Source organism: Lineus longissimus, chromosome 17, assembly GCF_910592395.1.
Source record: "Lineus longissimus chromosome 17, tnLinLong1.2, whole genome shotgun sequence".
In the NCBI taxonomy this organism is placed as follows: Eukaryota; Metazoa; Nemertea; class Pilidiophora; order Heteronemertea; family Lineidae; genus Lineus; species Lineus longissimus.
Window position 1 is genome coordinate 10,136,468 of NC_088324.1, and position 23,512 is coordinate 10,159,979.

Below are 23,512 nucleotides of genomic sequence, written 5' to 3' on the forward strand. Positions count from 1 at the left end.
TTCATAGAGCTTCTACTTTGGGGGGAGCTTGTGGGTAATGACATTTCATAGAGCTTCTACGTTGGGGGAGCTTGTGGGCAATGACATTTCAAAGAGCTTCTACTTTGGGGGGAGCTTGTGGGTAATGACATATCATAGAGCTTCTACGTTGGGGGAGCTTGTGGGCAATGACATTTCATAGAGCTTCTACCTTGGGGGAGCTTGTAGGTAATGACATTTCATAGAGCTTCCACCTTGGGGGAACTTGTAGGTAATGACATTTCATAGAGCTTCCACCTTGGGGGAACTCATAGAGCTAGATTTTCTTTCTCCAGCCACATCTTCCCATTTATCGGTAAGAACCAAAAATATGAAACTTAAATGGAAGCAAACCCTTCCAGGTATACTCTACTCAAGCGAGTTCTGGAGGCAAAAGTGCCAGAAAATCAAAAAACAGATTCAAAACAAAACATTTTGCAAATGAAGTATAATTTATTGTGAAAAAATGCTGAAACATTGACCATGTATGACTGACTGACAATAGTGGGATGAGGAACAATCCGACAGATAGAGGGAGCGTGCTGTACAAATAGGGATTACTCAGAGTCGAATCTCAGGATATCAGTGATACATTAGAGAGGTTTAGAAACGTCATGAGAATGAAAACAACTGAACTCCATATGGCATAAGAGTGGTTCAAGGAGTTTTTATTTTATTTTTTTATTCAAAGTTATTTTTAAGTTAATGATGTGAATATCAAGATTGAGAACATACAGTAGGAATTTGTCATTTGTCAAAGGACGACATTGTTCCTTAGTCAAATAATTTCCATTAAACTGGGGACATCCCAGCCTGTTTTAAGGTCTAAAAGTGTCAAATGAACTTAGATGAATTGTGATATTTAGTTCTATTAGCACTTTCTGTGTGTAATTCACCAAAAAATCTGAGTGTGATTTTCTTGCGAAATAGACTAGATGACTTTCCAAGTGTCATAGGCAAATTTTAATCCCACCATACAAAACACAAAAATATAAATCGATACAAGTGTATACAATGTGGATGAAACACAGTGGACCTTTCAAATCAAGGGAATAATGCATCCAAAATATTAATAACATGTGAACTTCATCTAAAAGCACACAAAACATTTATCTTCAAAAGTGCTGAATGTGCATTTTTGATCTGCCCCATTTTGAATATCCACGATGCAGTGTAATTTCAATGTTTTGCAGCTAGAGGCCTCAGATTCTTGTGCATATTTTTAATGTTTAAATGATCCACCAATAACAATAAAATACAACTTCAACCATTCCATTAGACAAAATTCATCATGAAATTACATCAACATCATCTACCATTCTCACTCACTCTTCTGTTATCTAACACAACATTGAAATGTTCATACTTGAACTGGAATCAAACTTCAGAACAAAATGCCACAGCTGTTAGTCTTGAACATATAAACCTGTAAATCAAATATAACTTCCACAGATTTTTTTCAAGAAGGATGCAGTTGATGAAGTCAACCATTTGTATACAAGTTTATAATAGATTTATGGGATTCTGAGGTGGTAATTATAAGCATAATTATCTAAAGGACACTGCCCATTTAATTCAACTTCTTGCTGTTTCAACTGGTTTACCATGGCAACTGTACCCCCTAAGCATCATTCATCTGAAAGAAAACGACGCTTTTTATGCATTTACTTCTTCATTCATTTACAAAACAACTTAGCGATTCCCCTTCGTTCTACAATGAAATTGATGGGGCATAAAGTGAAAGACAGATATAGAGTATTGTGAATAACAGATACAGTCCAAATGTAGGCTACCATTACCATAAACAAAAGACACGAGAATCGTATTTAATGCATGCAAGTGCCACAATGAAATACTTTACTTCAAATGAAAGCAACATAACATGAAAAAACTCAAATAAGTTTGTTACATTTTGGATAATTCTGGTGGACTGATATGTTTGTCCTGTGTAGAAGCATAAGGTACACACCAACAATGGATATATCTGTCGTAAACAACTAAGATAAGAATGTTCACAATTTGGACACAGCTAATTAGAATGACTAGAAGGTTCAAAACATTTAAACATTTAAGATGCCAAGTGACTAGTTTTAAGTTTTAATAAACCTTCAAATAACTAACGAGCCAGGATGCTCCCATCTTGAGTCCCAAAGTGTTGATGTTTCTACTCTCTTGGTATGCCCCTCCTTATCAAGCTGGATGGGGATTGATTTCTATACATAACATTTTCATGAGGTCATCCATAGTTGAATCATTTCCATGATAATTCAATTTGGCAAATGCATTGTGTATTGCCATTCATATAAAAAAGTAGGTATGGCAATCCATCCCCTTTCAGACTGTTTGTGTTGATGAATGAGGGGGTATAAAACCATGGAAGTCATAGATGGGATACCCTTACAATACCTTTCTCTCACGCCCACGAATTTAAATCATTCCAGTTTCTTAAGCTCAAAAATCAAAATATAACATTTAAAAGGCAACATACACACCATTAACACTAGATTTGTCTGCCACGTAAACATGCACGAATTTGATCTGGTATGTGACATAACATAGGTGTTTCACCGTGTGACCTAACATAGTATTTCACCATCACTAGTTTCACCATTAGGTGCCATTACATAGGTGTTTCACCGTGTGACCTAACATAGTATTTCACCATCACTAGTTTCACCATTAGGTGACATAACATAGGTGTTTCACCATGTGACCTAACATAGTATTTCACCATCACTAGTTTCACCATTAGGTGACATAACATAGGTGTTTCACCATGTGACCTAACATAGTATTTCACCATCACTAGTTTCACCATTAGGTGACATAACATAGGTGTTTCACCATGTGACCTAACATAGTATTTCACCATCACTAGTTTCACCATTAGGTGACATAACATAGGTATTTCACCATGTGACCTAACATAGTATTTCACCATCACTAGTTTCACCATTAGGTGACATAACATAGGTGTTTCACCGTGTGGCATAACACAGTATTTCTTCATCACCAGTTTCACCATTAGGTGACATAACATAGGTGTTTCACCATGTGACGTAACACAGTATTTTACCATCACCAGTTTCACCATTAGGTGACATAACATAGGTGTTTCACCATGTGACGTTACATAGTATTTCACCACAGAGACATTTTGCCATGAGACGTACACAGGCACGACAGAGGATCAAATCACCATAGATTCTATGATAGCCTGTCATGAATTCTATGACACAGAATTTACCTTAATCAAAGTATCAATCAACCTTAAATACACAACGCAACATATAACAAAATTTGTCCTAATAAAATCAATATTAATAGAGTCGAATGAAATATTTGTGATAATGTCAAAATACAATTCAATATAAAATGCATGTCATATTTAAAAACAATATATCGCACTGATGGTAGGCAACAAAAATATATGAGATATCATTTGGAATGGATATTTATATAATTATTAATATAGATGGCAGCACCAGTTGGAAAGACGAGGACGATGTTTATAATTTGGCTCATCTATCTATCCATTTTAATTGTTAGAGCTAATGTTTCTCATTACTACATTTTGTACATATGAATACTCCATTCACTCTCATAAGACTTTCTTATGTCATATTTTGTGCATTTGAATTAATCTGCTTCCTATCAGATGCGGCCAACGCTTTTCAATGCAAACCTTGGAAAATCGGAAAAAACTTCCAACGCCCAGTCTGCTAATTCCCTTGGTTCTGGAAAGAGGGAGCCAAAGTCACCATATTCTGGAAATCTAAAGCGCCCATAAAAAAGCCATTTCTGTCATTTGGGCGCTGCTCAACATAAGCCAAGTTCGACAAGTATAGACAAATCCATACATGCCCAAACTCAAATTATTCCTTAAATCTTACACTCTCTGACTTCTTGACTTCTTCCCCATCATTTCCAAGTTATTTGCTGCAAATTACAAATTACAAGCATTTTCAAGATAATTTCGTTTTCAAGTTTCTTTATCTCAGTCAGCCTCTTCAACATCGTACATCTTATCCTTGACGGTAAAGCGATGAGGGCTGATAAGAAGCTCATGGGACAGCAGTGCATCAAACGTCACCCGCTCTTTATCCCGCAGTAATTTCTCAGCCTCCTTCTCATAGTCCGTGTGGAATGGATGATTCTGAAATACAGACAAGAGGAACTAGACATTTTACAAACAAGAACTTTCGCAAATCAGTAAAACCTCCCTTTGTGAACACCTCTCCCATGAGGACATCCTCTTTTTAGGATACAGCATTTGATCTCAATTGGTTACTTCCATCACATTTGACCTCTGTATTCAGAACACCTCTCAATGAAGGACACCATCTTTCACAGTCACAGGTTGGTGCGATCACCGATTCTTGTTGTTCAAGCAATTGTTATTGCATGTGATCAATTTATGCTCACAGGTATGACGATTTAGATCATGCGTTTATGGGGCACTTAAGTATGACATACCCCAATGACATCTTGTAACTTTTCATAGATTCTTTTAGCTGCCTGTTTACATGGGTCTGGACACCCCTCTGATTCCTTGAGATATGATTGGCCAGCGAGGTAGGCGTATGGTGCGATGTCACCGCTGTAGACCTCGGGATGGTTGGAGATTTCCTGCACCATACCAGCAAGCCTGTGCGGAAACTGAAAGGACGATCATAATTTTGGTTTAACAAGAGACCATGACAATAAAACACATTCACTCAGGCAAGGTGAACTTAATTTTCTTACAAAACAGAAACAGGTTCGAATTCATATGGCCCTGAACCCTGCCTATTACAAAATGTCTTTACAAGACCAAAATGTCGGTCAGGTTTGCTTGTATCTATTGGATTATCTTTTCCTGTCTCATCCCAAGATGTCAACAAAGGGCTGCCTCAGTTTCAGCCCGAACAGGACTGGGCATGTTTTCATTTCACTGCAACAAAAAACTCAAATCACCTTCGGCTCAGCCATTATATCAAAACAGACATAGTCCTCCAAAGACATTGCCACCAGCTGCCTAATTGTGTATTTCACGCCCGAAGGACATTTCAGTATTGGTCTTTTTATTTTTCGATCCTGGTCGCCTCTCAGTACCGATGTTTTGACGCATGGTGTTGTGCTGTAGATCAACATGAGGAGAAGCTGGAAAGGGAATAAATAAGTATCTTATCTATATTTGATGATCTGTAAAGAGCCTGAGAGCAACGGTGTTGTCATTCTAAAACCTAGCAGAACGTATTTTCTCAGCCTATCGTCACATACCTGTCCAACATTCGACCCCATAGGAATCTCAGGAGAAGACAGTGAGAACCCAGGATCATCCACGTGCAGCTTCAGCAGTGCTTTACTGTTTGTCATGAACAGCCCGACCCCCTGATCCAGAGGAAGCCGCCGAACTTGCAGCGTCCCATAGCTGTACTTCATTGAGGCAACTTTCTCGTACTGGACATCCTTCTCATAGACGATGTAGCCATGACTCGGATCATCTTTTTCTAGCTTCTTTAGGATCTCTTTTATACGGCTGAAAAAACAACACGTTAATATAGAGTGTGTCCCACGTATAGAACTTGCTCAGATGAACCTTGGGATTATTACTATTATCCCGGTCTCAACAGAGGATCACTGGGGAGTGTTTGTCACATCCATTTATGTGCTGATTACCAAATCAAAAAGGAGAATGTCACAAATGGCGACTGAGGGTCTAATCCAGTCGTATATCGACATGATCAAAAGTGTACCCAGGTCAGAAAGGCCTCTCATTTCAGCCTGACAGGAATAGGCATTGTCCCTACTTACGTTTCAGCCACCTCGTCATCCTCTGGTTTAAACATGTGCGTCCCTGAAAATTTGTCTTCTAAATCTAACGAAGGTTCGTATTCTGTCAAATGATGATTGACAGCTGTCACCAGGCTCTGCTTGTCTGTATTATTTGAATCGTTCATGAGGAGTAGCATGCCTGAACACTGATTCTCGCCATAGCTGTTGTAGAAGTGTGAGACTATGTCCGGCCCGTCTAAGACGTTCATGTTGAACTCTGGAAAGACGATCATTCGGCCGTGATAGTTGTCAATCCATGTGACCTGTAAATGGAGGGCAAATTCACTTAGAATATATACAAGGACGATTTAATAGTGTCATAGGTTCGTAAAGGAGGCGGAGAACCCGCTAACCACATTGTCCTGTTTGGTTGGCTGCTTCAATGATATTCCCGTCGAAGTCTGAACAAAATATTCAAAAGCTGTGTCATCGGAGGTTGGGTCACACCTTGTTCCCCCTTTCGTAAGATCACCACTTGACTGATTAAGACATAGAAGGTAGGCTAAAACGTGCATTTACTACATGTAGAATCTTTCATTTCATCTTTGTTTCAAGTCAAATGGACTGATATGAAGTGAGATATGAGCAAAATATGACACAGGGTCATACTTTGGAGCTGTGCAGCTCTGCGGGTCAACATCAGCAAAATGGTTAAGAGCAGCTACTACTGCAGGCATAGATTTAAAAGACAATAATCTTTTCATTTGATTTACACCAAACGACAAAGAATGCATACATCATGCTCTCTCCTTGTAGCCAGGTCCCGTGAAAAGCCGTTGTACCGCTCTACATCCCAGAAATCCAACGTGATGTTCAACCAGTCGAAGAATGTCCGCCAGATTTTGTAGATAGGCCGCGTGATCCATGGTCCGGTGACAAACAGACAATCAGATGGCGGTCGCTTGCGGACGAAATTGGGACAGATTCGCATAAGAGAGTGGCGATATTCAATCAGTTTTCCCCTCTGTAAATAAAATTTGATCAATTTCAGAATTAAATAGTTCTAGAGCAAAACGTTCTGGAGCAAGACTTTCTCATGGAACTTGTGCTGTTTGTGTACATTTGTCTGTGATAAAAGCAAATTGACATAAACATTGCTGCCACTGTACAGTAACCAGACAGGTATACATGGTGAAAATTGATCAAAAGAGTGTTCTAATGTCAGTGTACCCAATCAGCAACATGGAAATTAATATTTCGATGTGTTTTTAAATTATGAAAAAATCTCAAAATCTACTTCCAGCCAATGTGACTTACCAAAAAGACATCCACTTGAATGAGACATTTATCAAAAAACTCAGCTCGTTCCTTTGGTGTTATTGGTAAGATAAGGTTCACCTTACTGCTGGCATCTATATGCACCAGATGTGCACACGTCGTGTCCTCTCCTGAATTGTTGAATTTGAATGGCTGACTCTCACGCGGCGACATAGCAGAGAGACGATGGTCGAGATGAAGCTAAAAGAAATAAACGGTTATCATTCATGTTTCATGCATGACAAACCCAAGGACCAGGATCTACTTGCAGAGCAATTTTGTTGCTCGGAAACTGGAAAGCTCTGCTGTAGAATAGTTTGCTAGGAAACTGTCCAGTGGCAAGGAAAGCTCTGCTGTAGAATAGCTTGCTAGGAAACTGTTGGCAAGGAATGCTCTGCTGTAGAATGGCTTGCTAGGAAACTGTTGGCAAGGAATGCTCTGCTGTAGAATGGCTTGCTAGGAAACTGTTGGCAAGGAATGCTCTGCTGTAGAATAGCTTGCTAGGAAACTGTTGGCAAGGAATGCTCTGCTGTAGAATAGCTTGCTAGGAAACTGTTGGCAAGGAATAAGCTCTGCTGTTGAATGGTAGAGCAAGTTGTTGCTCGGAAACTGTTGGCAAGGAAAGCTCTGCTGTAGAATAGCTTGCTAGGAAACTGATAGGAAAGCTCTGCTGTATAGCTTGCTAGGAAACTGTTGGCAAGGAATAAGCTCTGCTGTTGAATGGTAGAGCAAATTGTTGCTTGGACACTGTTGGCAAGTAAAGCTCTGCTGTAGAATAGCAAAGCAAGCTGTTGGCAAGGAAAGCTCTGCTGTAGAATGGCGGAGCATACTGTTCTTGGAAACTAGGTGTCAGCCAGGACAGCTCCTCTGTAGAATGTAAACCCTCCTAGCATAAAATAATACTTACTTTAACTTGGACAGGTCCCCCACTTAATTCACTCTCTTTAACTCCATATGGGACTGATGAAATATTATGCAACTGAAAATACAGGATTTAGATACACTTTTCCATGGATATCAGACAACAATACGGATCTGACCTGACTTAACATACCTCATGTCAGCTCTATCAATACAGTAGCAGTATCAAGAAATCCAAGAAATCAGGATCATCTATTCAGCATACCGGGATAAACAATTGACTGACACATTCTATTGAGAAAGTCGGCTTATGATAAATCCATCCCAATGCAAACATCGTAATGACATCCCACCACATCACGCAGGACGAGCAAACAGAGGTTTTTCCTGTCTACAGTCCCCCTTCAAAGCAGTATGTTGGCATAGATACCTCCCTTTCCTCCTAACTTACTGTGATGATGATGGTGCCCTCCTCTCCTCGTCCCAACTGGCGAGGAACGTCAATTGCATCCACTTTGATAGGGTATTGGACATCGACCCTCCGTTCCATAAAACCCTAAAACAATGGACAACAGTATGAAATATGTTGTAAGGAAAAGGCCACCAGTCTCATGGGTACACATTACTAAAACACATTAGTTGCAATGTAGTTTTGTTTTCAATGTAAAAATCATTTGGCCTCACTCTGGTTTAAGGAATTCATACCAAACTGGAGGTATAGGTTGACTCACCAAACACTGCAAGGGTGATTAAATGGAGGCCGAATCTGAGGTGGCAGCCGAGGTTTTGGCGAAATGATAGCTCCACCTGAGCCATGGTTGGTGACAGACAACCAATTCTGACAGTGAGGTTAACACCTCAAACTAAACCATAAAATGTGACACTCTAAACTGTCATTCATTGCAGCGAGGTGTTTTTAAAATTTTGCATTTAACATTAGTTTGGCCAGCCAAGGTACAAATGATCAAACAATCAAATGTACCACACTTCAATTCATTATGCCTGTACCTACCCGATCGAACGGTCTGTTGAGCATATGTACACGAGAATCCACTTCAGCGATGCCACGATATGGACCTGGACAATTAGGGGGTGCCACATCTTTGATACGACCAGTGAACTCTCTTCTGATGCGATGGACTTCTCCTGGTGCCATCTATTGAATGAATGAATGAAAGATAAATGGTTTAGGGGCAGTTATATAAGTCCTCCCCCCCCCCCCCCGAACATTTGTTATCTCCTAAGATGTATAATTTGGATGTACATTTGCAAACTTTAGGGTCAAGAGGTTTACACTATAGATGATCTGTTTGTGTTAGCAGGCCGTGTTCAACTGAGCATGGTTGTGCTTTAGATTAATCTGACATACCCTAGGTAATGCATAAGGTTCCTCGATGAAGTTAACAGTTTTTGTAGCTTTGAATAAGACCTCTGCCCCATCAGGACATGTCAGACCTCCGATATTTTTCACCGCCACGTGACTGATGAAGATCCGCTCGTTCGGTTCGAATATGCCGTCGTCTGTTTCTGACCTGACCTGAAAAAATGAAGTAAAATTTCAAATAAACTGGATGTCCAGTAGCTGAAGGGAATAACGACACTGTTGGGGCCATCCTTACCAAGTATAGTCAGTCATATTTCACAATGTGGTAGTAGTTTTCATCACCAATAGCACAGAAAGTGGAAAATGAACCCTTTCGCTACCCAGTAGGCTACATAAACTTGAGTGTGGATGGAAAGCTATGTGACGGGTTGCAGGGGTTCAACTCACTCACCTGATAATCTAACATTTCTATTTCATATCTCATGCCGCTCTTTTCGACCGTGTCTTTCCCGTTTGGTGACAAAACGTGCCAGATGAGATTGCCACAGATTGCCGGACGACCGTCACGACCCGGGCAACCGTTGTGGGCATTGGCACCCGGGTAACCAGCACGACCTGAAGAAAGTAAAGACATGTTAATGGATATTCATGAACAGAAAGTGAACTCCAAGGAGATTGCAGCTGACCTCAAGGCAATGGATAGGCTTGGTTTTCAGTAGTTAACAACACTTAGTTCGCTTAAGTTAAAATCTTTATTTTGCATGATTAACAAATTAGAAACACACAAAGAAAAAGCCACTCACCATCATGACCAGGGCGGCCTCTGGCACCACCAGATCCACCTTTCCCACCCTTGCCACCCTTCCCTCCCTGTCCCCCAGGGCCGCCAAGACCACCAAGACCCATGGGACCACCAAGACCAAACTTGCCAGGGGTGCAGTCGATCTAAAAAATATAAAAGCATTCACTCAATAAGATCTATTTAAGCTATGTTCTTCTGTCTTCTGCAAGGCGGATCAAATTTCAGGTCTTGCGCCCTGCCCAGTCTTCAATATCGTCCAACCAGATCTTCTATGGTCAAAGTTTTCGGTAGCCCTCCACTTTCACCTGCACTTGCTAGGGTTCCCTAACTGCTGGTAGCACAACCTGCTGCAGTAAGCGTTACAAAAACTACCCCTTACCCTTTAGCGGGGCTGATATTCAATTGTATTTTTCATTTTCTATTTCGGAAAATCACAACTTACCTCAACGAGCATCAGCAGTCTTGGGTCACTCGAAGCTATCTCTACTTGTCCGCCAACCCCTGCATCGCCACCGTCCCCTCCGTCACCACCTGGACCACCCTCTCCACCTTTCCCACCGGGTCCGCCTTCACCACCGATGCTACCGCTCGCGAACCTCATGTAGGCTCGCTTGCCCTTGGCACCATCACCGCCCGGGCCCCCTTGGCCTCCATTTCCAGCTGAAAAGATTCACATCTTTAAGGGACAACTTGAGCATGAGATATGTTGGTTTTTCTTACAACAATGACTTCCAGTAGGACTGTCATTTCTCCAAAGAGGAAAATGATTGTATGAGTCATATAAACGCCCTAAAGTTGTTTTAAAGCTGCCAATAGCTCAATCTTAGTTTGTCACCAAAAGTGCCTGTACTTTTGCCAGGGCGGTTCATACTTCTCCCCCAGTCCTTCCTTACCTTGCCCCCCTCGACCACCATTCCCACCATCACCACCCCTGGCATTTATACACAGTATCATCTCGCCATCCCTGCCTCCGAGGTCAGTGTTAAGGTCAAGGTCGTGACTCCTGACGTGAAGGTCACTCGTGGTGCCATCGAGGACGAATCTTAGACAGCTTGCATCCGTGCCCTGAGTTCCGTTGCCACCTTTCAGGCCAGGTTCTCCGTTCTCTCCCTTAATGCCTGTCAGACCATACGACCCTTTAACTGTAGCTGCAAACAAAGGCAAAATGACTTATTAAAAAAAAAGAAAGAAAAGGTTTTATCAACACTTTTGCTTCCAGGCTTCCAATTAGCAGGCTTCCAATTGTGTCAAGCATCCACTCACAAATGTTGAAGATCAGTGGGGGATGGAGCTCAGTATTATCAATATTTATGATACTATTGGTGATGGTTTTAGCATTTTTAGGCTGGCACACACTCACCATCCTTGCCCCTTCCTCCTGGAGCGCCATGAGCCCCTGGCGGCTGGTCACGCCCAACCGCTCCCATCTGACCTTGAGCTTCAATGACCAGGGCCTTGGGCTGAAATAGAATTGTAGAACGTAGTAACACAGGGGCAGATGCAGTAACCAGAAAGGGGTGTGCACTGTATTTCTCATCGAAATTCCTGGTCTGTTCCAAAATTACACGGCCAAATTTGAAGATACTTTTAAGACTTCATGGTCAATTTCAAAGCTTATTCTTAAATTGTGACCTCACCTACCTTGTCCTTGATATTGTAAGCCATCCTTGCCATGTACTCAATTTCTTTCTCCGTAGGCTCCGGCAACGATTGGGGATGACTGCGGCCATCAAATTGAATGAACTGTTGACAAAATAAAGCAAAAATCATCACAAAATACAATAGGACGGGCAGTGTGGTCTTCTACTTGAAAGATACCAGCCCAATCTGAATGTTGCAAGTTCCATACTCAACACTAGCGAATTATTGCGTGTGACCTAAGGCAAAACAACTGACTTGGATTGCAACATCATTTGAATCTGGCTGCTAACTGTGATTGAGTCCACTTCCCTGGCTTTAGGCGAAGTCCTTGCATGGCCAAATAACTCATAATTCTGAATTCCGTCGGACAAAACCATACACTTTTCTAACTTGAAGAGCTGTGTGTGGTAAGCTGCATGGGTGAGCCGTTTTCAATGGGCTGAGTGAATCTGTCCACCATCAGTTCACTCCAGGGTCATTAATGTGTACTGGGGAGGAGCATGCAACAGACCCTGATATTCGAGGATGTTATTTTCGTGAAGCACGTTAATGGGGCCCTTTATTCGAAGGTACAATACACTAAATCAAAATACTTTGGCGCATTTATACAAATCACTGGACAAAAACATATATTTTTTAAGCCAATTTTATGTGGTCTGGACTTGGACAACAGATGCGAGTGACAGTCATGTGACAGGCAAAATACAACTCGTGATCAGCATGCACAACTTGTCTAAACAGATATGTGGCAGACATCAATAATTTCATTGAGCTTTTAAGCTAGATATACATTCCCAAGTAAGGTTGAAGAGGCAGGAAAATTGTCAGCTAACAGTATAATTAAGAAATTTCCCTTTGCACACAATATATTGTATTTTGTCATTGCGACAAAAAAGTCCAAGGGTAATATCAAAAATATATAAGCTCGCCTTATATATTTTTGGTAATATATAGGCTAAACAGTGTGACAATATCTTTACGTTTCTGCTTGTGCTAAGAACGCCACCTATACCATACACATGACATACTAGACTACTCCCTGACCATCTGACTGGTGGCTAATGGCCTATCTCCACATAAGCGTTTAATGTTGCACAAGGGGTTTTTATCTTACATCACATCCCCACGAAATTTGTCTTTGACAAGCATCGTGAAATGCTTATGTGGAGTTGGGCTTTGACAGCAGTATTTGACATCAGACGAACAACTGGGAACCAGTCTAACGACATACCTTATGAGCGATGCAAGGCTAAAAATTGTACACTAATTAGTAAGACTTACTTATTCAAAATTGGAGCAACTACCAGTATCAGACAGGTATAACATCATTTTCATATCAAATGTTAAACCTTGATATTGACCAGCACAATCAGCGGGGGCTACATGCAGTTATGCGCTTCACAGACAATAGATTAACACAGCAGAAACCTGTAATAATTATTGCATGCAAGAAGTCTCTTCTTGACTCAGGTCATCGCAAGCGCCCGTGACAAGAATTGACCATCGCAACGACCTGCGATAATATTTTTTCTATTGACGATCGGTTTTACCCACAGACAACCGATCGCTGCAGGGACAACTATTACAGGTTGCTGCAATAAAAATGTCTTGTTTGTGGGGCGCTTAAGGTAACATTAGTGTTTACAACTGGGTTAATAACGTTAATGATAGACTTCAAGGACAAAAGACAACTCACAATACTTGACAAATTCACTTCCGCATGCTAACAGAAACTTTATTTTGAGACCGTCGTATTCTGATTTTTTTTATTCTTAGCTTTGTGAAGTTTGGGTTAGGGAAGTAATTCATGGCTGGGGATAACTGGGTCTTATCTGGTTTGATACAGTGATAAAAATATTTCTTTTCCAAACACAGTGGTGAATAGTGGGAAAATCCCCCAAACGTTTTATACGTACTCCATTGAAGGGGGAGCAACTTAACTGGAAAAGGCTGAAACATCTCTTGTAACTCACTCTCTTCCCTCAAAATTGAATTGATGTGAAGTTAACACCAACCTTTGTGGTAAGCTTGTGCGGTTTCTTACGCGGCGATCGTGGGTCATTATAAAACACGGTCCTGTTGTTGTGGTCCAAGAAAACAAAACGTGATATATTCGGGTCCCAGATTTGCTGACACTGCGGTGCAAGATTTACTTCTTCTCCGTATCCAACACTGATCGGTCTCAGTTCGGGGGAGCCGTACGGAGGTAAGAATGGGCCGTTCTGTTCATGGCAATCCTGGAAATAGAAGACGACTAAACAGTTTTTCTTAGTGGGACTCACCAGTTGGGATCCCAAATTGGCGAGGTGTATCTGAAATTTCTGAAAAAATCTTACAATTTGAACCTGTGACATCTTTAAAACTGACCGTGGAAAACCCTTATCTTTTGGAAAATGCCCCCTTGATCAAAATGGCCTCCCCTCTAGAAATCCTAGCTGCAATTATGTGACTGCATCCCCAAATAACAGGGGTTTTCAATACACTCTGCAACTTGATATTTCAATCCCCCTGGTAAAAAGGGCACTTTTTAGACACATTGCAGCAGTCTGGATTGAACCACCCAATCAGAGCATTGCCAGAATCTGATTCTAAGAATATAATCAACGTTGCAGCAACAACATCTAAACACACAATGCCATTGGTTGTTTCCTTGCCAACAGATGAGAAACACATGTTTTCGCCAAATGGTAAACACTGTGAAAGGATGCGTGTGAAGTAATCATAACATCAACTAAACTGGATTTTACACGTTTTACAAAATAAATTCATTGCATCGGCAAACCAGGGTGGGCAATAATTACCAATTCTAGGCTAACAGATGAACTATCGCCTTCACTGAGGGGTTAACATTTGCCATCTTGCCCCTTAAACCCCCTCGGAAGCCACTATTGATTATGGAGAGTGTTGCTTTCAAGGACAACCACCCGCAATACTCAGCACGCATGTCGATTTCTTCTCCTAATGTGCATGTATCTTGAGGTTGTCAAGGCGATGTACAGCCTTAGCAACAGGTGTTTGAAGAAGGCTTGTCGCTAGGGAGCCATTTATGTAGTGCCATCATCTTCCAAGAAACACACAGGATCATTGCAAATCAGCACGTACAGATGGTGTGGAATTTCTTGAGTAGATTTCTTGAACAAAGACAAATGTTTTTGGTATTTTAGTTGCTTATAGCATGAACAAATCTGATTTCAAACTGGCATGATGCAGAATTTTTCCACAATACATGATGTAATAGCAGCTAGCTTAGGCATGGAAAGACAAAGCTGGAGCAACAGTAAACAATGTAGGCAATAATGACGATATAAAATCCCAATTACTCTTCCCATTCTACAACCATGAAAACAAACATTAAGACTTGGATAATTGGCATGCCAATTAATTGATCATGTGACTAATTACTAATTAGCGAAGAATACCGCAGCCCAATCAATCAACCCCCACTATTCCTCATTAGGTTCTTATCTCAGTGCTGAATCTTAACATGCTACAGAGAAGCGGTAGTCGATGGCTGAGCTGCACGAATGAGGCACAGACAGCAAGCCAGGGTTTTATTTCTGAACTACACAGTTGGTGTCGAATCAACAAACCTTCAGGTATAACAATCTACCATTAGATTGATGCCCCCCCCCCTCGATTTAATGATAACCCTAGAGCGTGCAAAGCTTGCCTCAGGATGCTATTATACTGAATCAGATTGTGTTGAGCGACAGAGCTTAAGGTCTCTCTATTCACCTGCAATTGACAAACACAGCCTTTCTTCTCGTGCACTCAAAGCACGACACAATTTAATCTACTAATATAAAAGTGCGCTTCCATGAAACAGAAATCAATTTCAGATTAGCATGTTCCATGCAATATGCATATCATGATTTCACCAATCGTATTCGTTTAATATCAAATGTATTAACCCCTTGTGGGATAATCTCGTTCATTCTTTCTTCTCTACACCTGTGAGGATAAGGGCAAGTGGCAGAGATAAATGGCATGTGATAATATCAAACTTTAATAATCGCCCCTCGCTAGTGACAGTATCACCTGTTGCCCTGAGAATATCGCACATGCTGCGACAAGCGATAATAATTACACACAGACTAAACAATCATCACTCATCGCAGCAGTAAATACTGCACGTCTCTGCAATCAATATCACCAGTCTGTGACACGCTTTAGTTATTGACTTGTACCAAAGGCCAAGATATTAATCATTGAACATGCACGAGTTGCGCTGAGTTGAAAAGCTTCTGGTGACGTTCCTATAATTAGTGACATTTGCTAGATTATTGTATGGTTTCCTAACGAGTCAGTTTGATACATACCTAAAAGACAAGTCAATACATAGTACAAGGAATTACTGACAGGTGATGGTTGGCGTGCACTACTGACAGCAAAATGACACGGAAATTGCCTCGTTCGCACTCTGACACACAACCATGGACATCCGGTGTACGATTAAAATCTGAATGGCGACATGAGCCAAGTTCTTTATGTCAGTGGTTAGATCCTGATTGTGCGTCAGATGGCGTGTCCCAAGTCCGAGTATGAATCCACACTATGGGTATTACACAAAATTGCTCACAGATGGATAGGAGAAATCTGGGGCAAGAATCCTTCCAGGAGAATTGCTGGTGGGGATCCTTTTATGACCCGAGTGCGCACAATACAAGTAGAAACAATTCAGTGCCCTTCTTGTTGTGTTGAAAATATTTTCAGCAGCTAAGCTTTTTAAACAAGCCTTTGTTATTCGATAACTATGAATAGTACATTTGTCGATTAACAATCGGCTATCGATATTTCTCGCATGACGAAATGATACTCTTGCCTCCAAGCACATATCATATCATGGTTGGAAATAAGAAGAAAAGATTTCATTCATAGATAGAGAGCAATTCATGTTGCAATATGACATAAAAGCTTAAATGCCATTTTTTTAAAGAACCTCCATCATATCCCTTTTCAATTACCATCCAGGACAGCTGGGTTGGAAGTATATTGAATGGATTGAAGCTACACAACTTTATGTCAATGTTCATTAGAAGTATAGGTATAAAAGAAATCGCGTGCCAATAATTAATGAAATGAGAGCATAATGAAAAACATTCTCCACATCTCAAAAACTGTAATACAGTAAAAGGCTTGATTTATAAAGCCATGGAATAAAAAAGGAAAAAGTGTATTTTTCTGATGTAACTAATGGGAAAACATAACCTGATGTTCACGCCATTCATTAATCAGTATAAAGAAATAAGAAAAGACCAACTGCTTAGTAAAAGCATCAAATCCCTTGGATATATTTTTTGTCTTTTACGCAGAACTTTGGCACCATGTGTGGTTTATTATGTGATCACACAGTTGATTACTGCAACTAATCATTCATTCTTTCCCTGCACATAATAACCACAATTTTAAAAATCTGTCTCATGTCTCACGAACGAGCAATCTTTTTAGAAAAACTTTAGTAGATTGGAAATGCACTGCGTCGCTTTGTGCATTCAAAACAGCCCAAAACATCTGAGCGGATATAAGGTTGCATATTGCCACTATGGGCCCATTCACGTTTTTGGCTGGCCCTTCACACCAAAAAGGACACACCGGGTTCACGGAGGCCATCATTTACATTGTGAGATGTCACAAGATCGCATAGTATGTCAATACCGCCATCTGCTGCGATGGGGGACTTCCTTTTTGGCAAGTGCCTTGGTGACTGTCGACTGCATCTTTCTTGGATTTCACATGGTTTAGACATCATTTTGCCGACATGGTCGATGCAATGTTTGACGCCAAGACATTTCCCATTGAATGGCCGGTTCAATGTCGAGGTTCTTTTTTTCGCCCAAAAAAAAAAAAAAATTTTTTTTTTCTTTCATGTTGGTGTTTTATGGACATCATTTTGTGTTCAACAAGATTTTGATGTCAAACTTGGTTGGCCAGAATATAATGAATGATGACTGCAAGCTATCATAACCCACAGCCACTAATACAAATCACATCAGCGGACTCAGAGCTCAAAACAAACCGTTTACGCCTTGCCTAACGAGGCACCTAGTATTGCGTGGACAGATCAATGAGAATAAGCAGGGTGTAGTCCTCAATAGAACGCAATGATATCAAATCTACTCTATGTGATATGATTTTTAATGAACTGAGTGAAACACGGGCATTAGGAAGATATTTTCACCTGAGGATAAGACATGAAGGGATTTGTTGAGCGAGATGCATCGAGAAAACAGTATATCCAGACAAAAGATGAGAATGTGCTAATATTCAATAGTGAAAAAATATCACTCGGAATTTTGGAGATGTCATAGATTTCATGCAATCATTGCACCCAATGTTATATTCATTCATCAGAAACTTCAGAGTCTGAAGTACTGAAAAATACTCACTTCCCCAGAATCAGACCATACATCACTGAGAACAAGCCATTTATAGTGATAAACTGACAAATTTTCTCAGCCATTTTAGACTTTTTCCGTGCAGCGCCATTTTCTCATAAAATGGACAATAGACCTCAATTTTGGAATGTCATTTGCTGTAGTCCACGCACAACTTGATTTCGAGTGGCCGCCTCCAGCAGCTACGATGCAGAGAATATGATCCTCAAAGAAAACTACCCCAGCTCAGACAGAATATTCACCATCATGAAAATGTGAAAAAATACGTCGCTTCTCGTAATCCTCTGACTGAGAACACCCGCAATCCAGAGTCATAAAAACATGCCATCAAGATAATTGAGTCCAGAGCTTTTTATGGGAAATTGGAGATTTGATGTTGTAAGTGATTTGAGAGGATTTCCATCCCATTTTGCCGTGGGCAGAACTGTGAGAATGGTTCTGTCGTCTCTAGCCTCGGAACGACTCCACATGGCCACGACATTTCGCAAGGAAGTACAATTGGTACATAAAACCACATGAGTGGGATTTCTAAGGCATTAGACTACACCTGACTGATAGTCTTTGGCTAATGGAAACCCCTTAAGACAGCATCGATGGGGTGACTCGGAGTGGTGAGAGATACTAGGAGCGGTCGCTGCGAGTTCCAAAAGATGGATCAGCAACAACCACGAGTATATATTACTGGTGACAACCTGCAGTGACAATCAAACTTGGTTAACATAATGGTGAAGAAAGTATATATCACCAATCTGATCAATTCTCCCTCGAGGCGACAACAGCCAGCCAATTATTCAGCCAATAATTTAGCCATTCCCTGGAGACCAATTGCTCTGTGTTAACCAATGTCATTCTCATGTTCTGAGTCAGCTGCATCAGAATGGCATTGTTATCGGCGATCGGCAACGCCATGTTCAAGAAGCATAGCTTTCTTATATTCTGAAATACAATCTTTTCACATTGTTTACACAGAGTTGTCATAGTAACTACCATATTGAATGTTTGTTGGTAATGAGAACTATCACCCGGAAATATAACAGATAAAATAAATGCCACACATCTTTTGCTTGAAATGAGAATCTTAAAAGGATCAGTAGCCATATTAGGTGAAAGATCTCCACAGATTGGATAGCGTATCACCATGGTTACCAAGGGAAACAGTACACTTGGCATCCGAGAAAATTGAGATATGTGTGTAAAGGAAACAGTGAGGGGGACACAAAAAATGTTTCTCAAGTGTGCAATATTTGTGATTGGAGAGGAATTTCAAGAGCAGAACAACTGAGTCAGTTGTCTTCTCCAACGGTCAATTAGGTTAAGGTTGTTTTGAAAGGTTAAGGTCATGAACCTTTAAGCTTAAAGTTCAAGGTCATTTAAAAGAATGTTTCATCGTGGTCGCAGTCAAATTGTTTTGTTCTTATTGATGAATGGTTAAGGTTGAGTTGTTTTAACATTAATTGTAAGTAAGGTCAACTAATCTATTACGACTTGAGCAAACAATGATGGAGTGGACGGAAATCGAGGGACTTATGATGACCTTTAACTGACTGAAGCCGTGCGTGACATTCTAACACATCTCAATGTAGCATTGGTTTGTAGACAAAATGTATAGTGCCATTGAAAGTTATCTCAATGATCTGGACCTCAGATTCTACCTATTGATTTCCAGGGCGCGCAAGGTCTTATTACCCTGATTTAATCCCCACAGCGCATCATGTTACAAATAATGGGATACAATTATCCTGTTGTGCCTTTAAAGTAGATTTTGTGGTAAACAGCGTTCGTTTTAAGAGGATGAGCCATAAATTGTATCAGCTTTACGAGGATTAGGGTAAGTTTACATTACATTTTGGAGGTCAGTGCTTTTAGAATAATCAGAATTTATGATCATAAATTCACATACAGATGAGACCATTGTATAGCAGCTGTTACAAGACCCCTAGGTCCTGCCTACAGTCACCCTTTATCAAATCCTGAAATGAAATGGTCCAAGGACCATATGCTCACCTCGGGTAATGTAATGCATGTCATTTGCAGTGGATATGGGGAGAACAGTTTCTGGCTAGTTTCACCAGTTTTGATTCCATTAATAATATTAGAAAGAAAATTACCAGTACCATCTAAGTATAGCATTTTGGTTATAAAGTTGACTGAATTTCAGGGTTATTGCAGAAGTACATGTCACATGAAAATTGGTTGATATCTGTTCAACAGTTTAGGAGTAATAGGACTTTGTTGGCCATATTTGTCATGGGATTTGACTGAAAATTAGGGATATTGATATGAGTACATAGATACAATACCACACTAGTTTGGTTACAATCCGATCATAAGTGTCGGAGTACATAGATATACAATCACATGAAATTTGGTTGCAATCCGACTTTGTTTAATTTTCAAGATGGCCGCACAGATATACAATCACATGAAATTATTTTCCTTTGGACAATAGAATTCTATTGTGTGTCCATTGTGTGAGGGAAAATAATTCTGGGCCACCCTGTACATCGCTATTCACTCAAGGTGTTAACATTCAGTGTCGATTCAGCTTTTGAACCTAGATATCCTTGCTCCTTTACGAAGATGCCGGGCCCTTACTATTCCACACATGACACACTTGTAGAAACTATCTCGACTGTCCTAAATACATTCTACTCTTTAGTAAGCATGTAATTAAGTCAAGAATCAAATCGGACCAAAATTCATTGTCAAAGGTCACCTGACCTGAGGTGTCCTGTGGACAAAGTTTCAAGTTCATAGCTCCAGCGGTTAAGAAACATGCCACTGTTTTTGAAACAGGATATAGACAATGACGACGATGACAACGGACACAGCGGTGTTGTATAGACAGTGAGCCAATGAGTACAAAATGACATAATAAGGATTTTCTAGTGGCCAAGTTTTAATTAATTCATCATAAGATTGTGACAATCACAAGAAAGTCAGATGGAAATATCACTCAAGAAACCTTTATGACAATGAGACCACAATTTGGCCTCTGAGTAGCGATCACCCAGGGGTACATGTGTACCCGAAGTTAGAGTTCAAAAGCTTGAGCGGTTACAAAACGTGCCACCCATGTCTAACGACGACGACGACGGACACTGCGTGATGGTCAAGGCTCACAGGTGAGCCAAAAAGAAGGTGTTCAAAGTGGTTTCACCAGAGATTTGACAAAGTTGTCATTTTAAAGCAAAACTTTTTACGATAATCTATAGTTCTAGAAGTTTCTTTTCCTCATCCATGTCCCCTGCCAACAACTAATGTTTTTCATCAGTTATGATCATCTGATTGTCTGCCATAACGCTTCCAATTAATCACCACGTTAGCATCACCTTGCCATTGTTCCAGACATTGTGCATTTTCCCCGCATTTTCTCTCCGCATTATGCCATGAGTCACCTCTCCACCAAAGGCTAAAGGTGTACATTGTATTCCTTTACGAATGTTATATCGCTAATACAGATGCTTTATGAGCGTGTTATATTTCAGGCTTTGATGTTCAGATCAATGCCCTGGACCAGCTTAACACTTTCACAGCAAAACCACGTAGAACAACGTTGACCATGTGAATGACCAGTATGCATCCCAAAGGAAGTGTACCTGAGGCTTTACACCCAAAGAGAAGTTCATTATTCTTCATTAAACAGGGTATTTCAATACCACTTTGACATGTCTTCATATCAGCTACACAACAGTGGCATCAAAATGTGCAATAGTCCAACAGCATCAACTTGTGCACCAGTTCACCCTTAATACCAAAGGGCGTAACCACTGGACTATTTTTCCTGTCTGTATAGCAGGGTATGCTTGTGTCTGTATAGTATGCTTGTGTCTGTATAGCAGGGATTGTTTGTGTCTGTAAAGCAGGGTATGCTTGTGTCTGTATAGCAGGGATTGTTTGTGTCTGTAAAGCAGGTTATGCTTGTGTCTGTATAGCAGGGTATGCTTGTGTCTGTAAAGCAGGGTATGCTTGTGTCTGTATAGTATGCTTGTGTCTGTATAGCAGGGTATGCTTGTGACGCACGCTGTGTTTGTCTACAGTAATTTCAACTCCGAATCCAGCTGAAACCGATTTTGAATGACTTCAACAACGGTCACCATGGCAACCTCAAGCTACAATATGAACACCAACCGAGTGAACTTATTTCTGAAACATTTATAGATCCATATTCTAGTATTTTAGTATCACACAGTCAGGATGAGGTGTCAATTTCTGTGTATCAAATACTCATGCAACAACTCGATATTTCAATTCCTTAACGGGACAACAGTATCACCATCCATGAGTATGAATGTGTAGGACTGAAAAGCAGAGGAATAAATGGTTAATTAGCATTGATATCGATATTTCGCTTTAGCATCACCCAGATTATGTATCTAAAAATCTCATATACAATTAAAAATTTCAAATATTTGAAGAAAAAAAATTTCTACATCAATAGAAATGTATTACTGTTTTCCTCAACAAAAGTTTATGAATCAAACTACAAGATACAGCTAATCAATAAAATGTCACACGGTCAATAAACTTTTCGAAAGATTATCTCCTGCCAAGAGTGCAAGTTATAATGTATCTATTATTGGTTGACGATATATCACTGGAGGCAAAAGGCAATTGTTATGACATGATGAAGCTATTTGCAGCATCTTTGAAAATTACGCTAGTATCACGGCAGTTAGGAGATAGCAGTTTCGCCGTGGGGCATATGAAAGATAATTGCTGTGAAACGGCAATGATTGTAGGAAGTTGTGTTCTCGATGGGAATGGCGATAAAACATGGTCTGGAAGAACAGCATGATTCATGTGTCATATACGCTTGCGAAACTTATTCTGTAATATGATATCTCGTAAAATTCACCCTTTGATCAACAAGACCTGAATTTGCATGCATAATAACTGCTTTGTGGCATTGTGTCTGACTGTATTTCTGTGTTCCTGAGCCACCAGTTAAAACGAACGGCGTACCCCTTTAAAGGGCACAAACCATGCTGTATTCTCGACAGAGATTCAACTTTCGAAATCCGCCTACCTCCCCAATATCGTCATATGCCATCGCCTCAACATAATACTGGTAAGAGCACTTCTTTGGGCTGCCACGCGAGTCTCTCCGTCCGATGCAAGCGCCCCCTCGTGGGTCTTCCTCAAACCACATAGTCGGGGGTATCGTATCATACTTCTTGGTCCAGGTCTCAGTGGGCTGAAAGAACAAAAAATTTACCCATTAGCTTAATACAGAAAGTTAAGTGACCGTACTAATCTGTCAGTAGTACACTAGAAGATTTTATTGGTAAAATTACCCAAAAATATGACCATATGGATTGGTGTCTTTCCTATAGGACATTACCTCCTCCTGGCTACTAAGGCTCTTTCAATGCGTAATTGATGTATTACCCACTA

General features: G+C 40.5%; 1 protein-coding gene across 2 annotated transcripts in view; it reads right to left on the bottom strand.

Annotated features, from left to right (window-relative positions):
* Positions 1-464: 464 nt before the first annotated feature.
* LOC135501411 (uncharacterized) overlaps positions 465-23,512 on the bottom strand; it is a 28,249-nt gene continuing 5,201 nt past the window's right edge. Inside the window, exons 4-23 of one of the 2 annotated variants that reach the window (XM_064793524.1) lie at positions 23,145-23,312; positions 13,736-13,957; positions 12,952-12,969; positions 11,721-11,822; positions 11,440-11,539; positions 10,973-11,227; positions 10,522-10,739; positions 10,081-10,222; positions 9,729-9,892; positions 9,323-9,490; positions 8,966-9,109; positions 8,405-8,509; positions 8,000-8,071; positions 7,093-7,293; positions 6,572-6,799; positions 5,815-6,098; positions 5,281-5,539; positions 4,975-5,160; positions 4,495-4,677; positions 465-4,174 (exon numbers count right to left, since the gene is read on the bottom strand). In XM_064793524.1, the coding sequence (XP_064649594.1) occupies positions 4,016-4,174; positions 4,495-4,677; positions 4,975-5,160; positions 5,281-5,539; positions 5,815-6,098; positions 6,572-6,799; positions 7,093-7,293; positions 8,000-8,071; positions 8,405-8,509; positions 8,966-9,109; positions 9,323-9,490; positions 9,729-9,892; positions 10,081-10,222; positions 10,522-10,739; positions 10,973-11,227; positions 11,440-11,539; positions 11,721-11,822; positions 12,952-12,969; positions 13,736-13,957; positions 23,145-23,312 (3,378 nt within the window). In that variant the 3' untranslated portion in view covers positions 465-4,015. The remainder of the gene's footprint in view (positions 4,175-4,494; positions 4,678-4,974; positions 5,161-5,280; positions 5,540-5,814; positions 6,099-6,571; positions 6,800-7,092; positions 7,294-7,999; positions 8,072-8,404; positions 8,510-8,965; positions 9,110-9,322; positions 9,491-9,728; positions 9,893-10,080; positions 10,223-10,521; positions 10,740-10,972; positions 11,228-11,439; positions 11,540-11,720; positions 11,823-12,951; positions 12,970-13,735; positions 13,958-23,144; positions 23,313-23,512) is intronic. The other variant, XM_064793525.1, reaches the window with a different exon arrangement.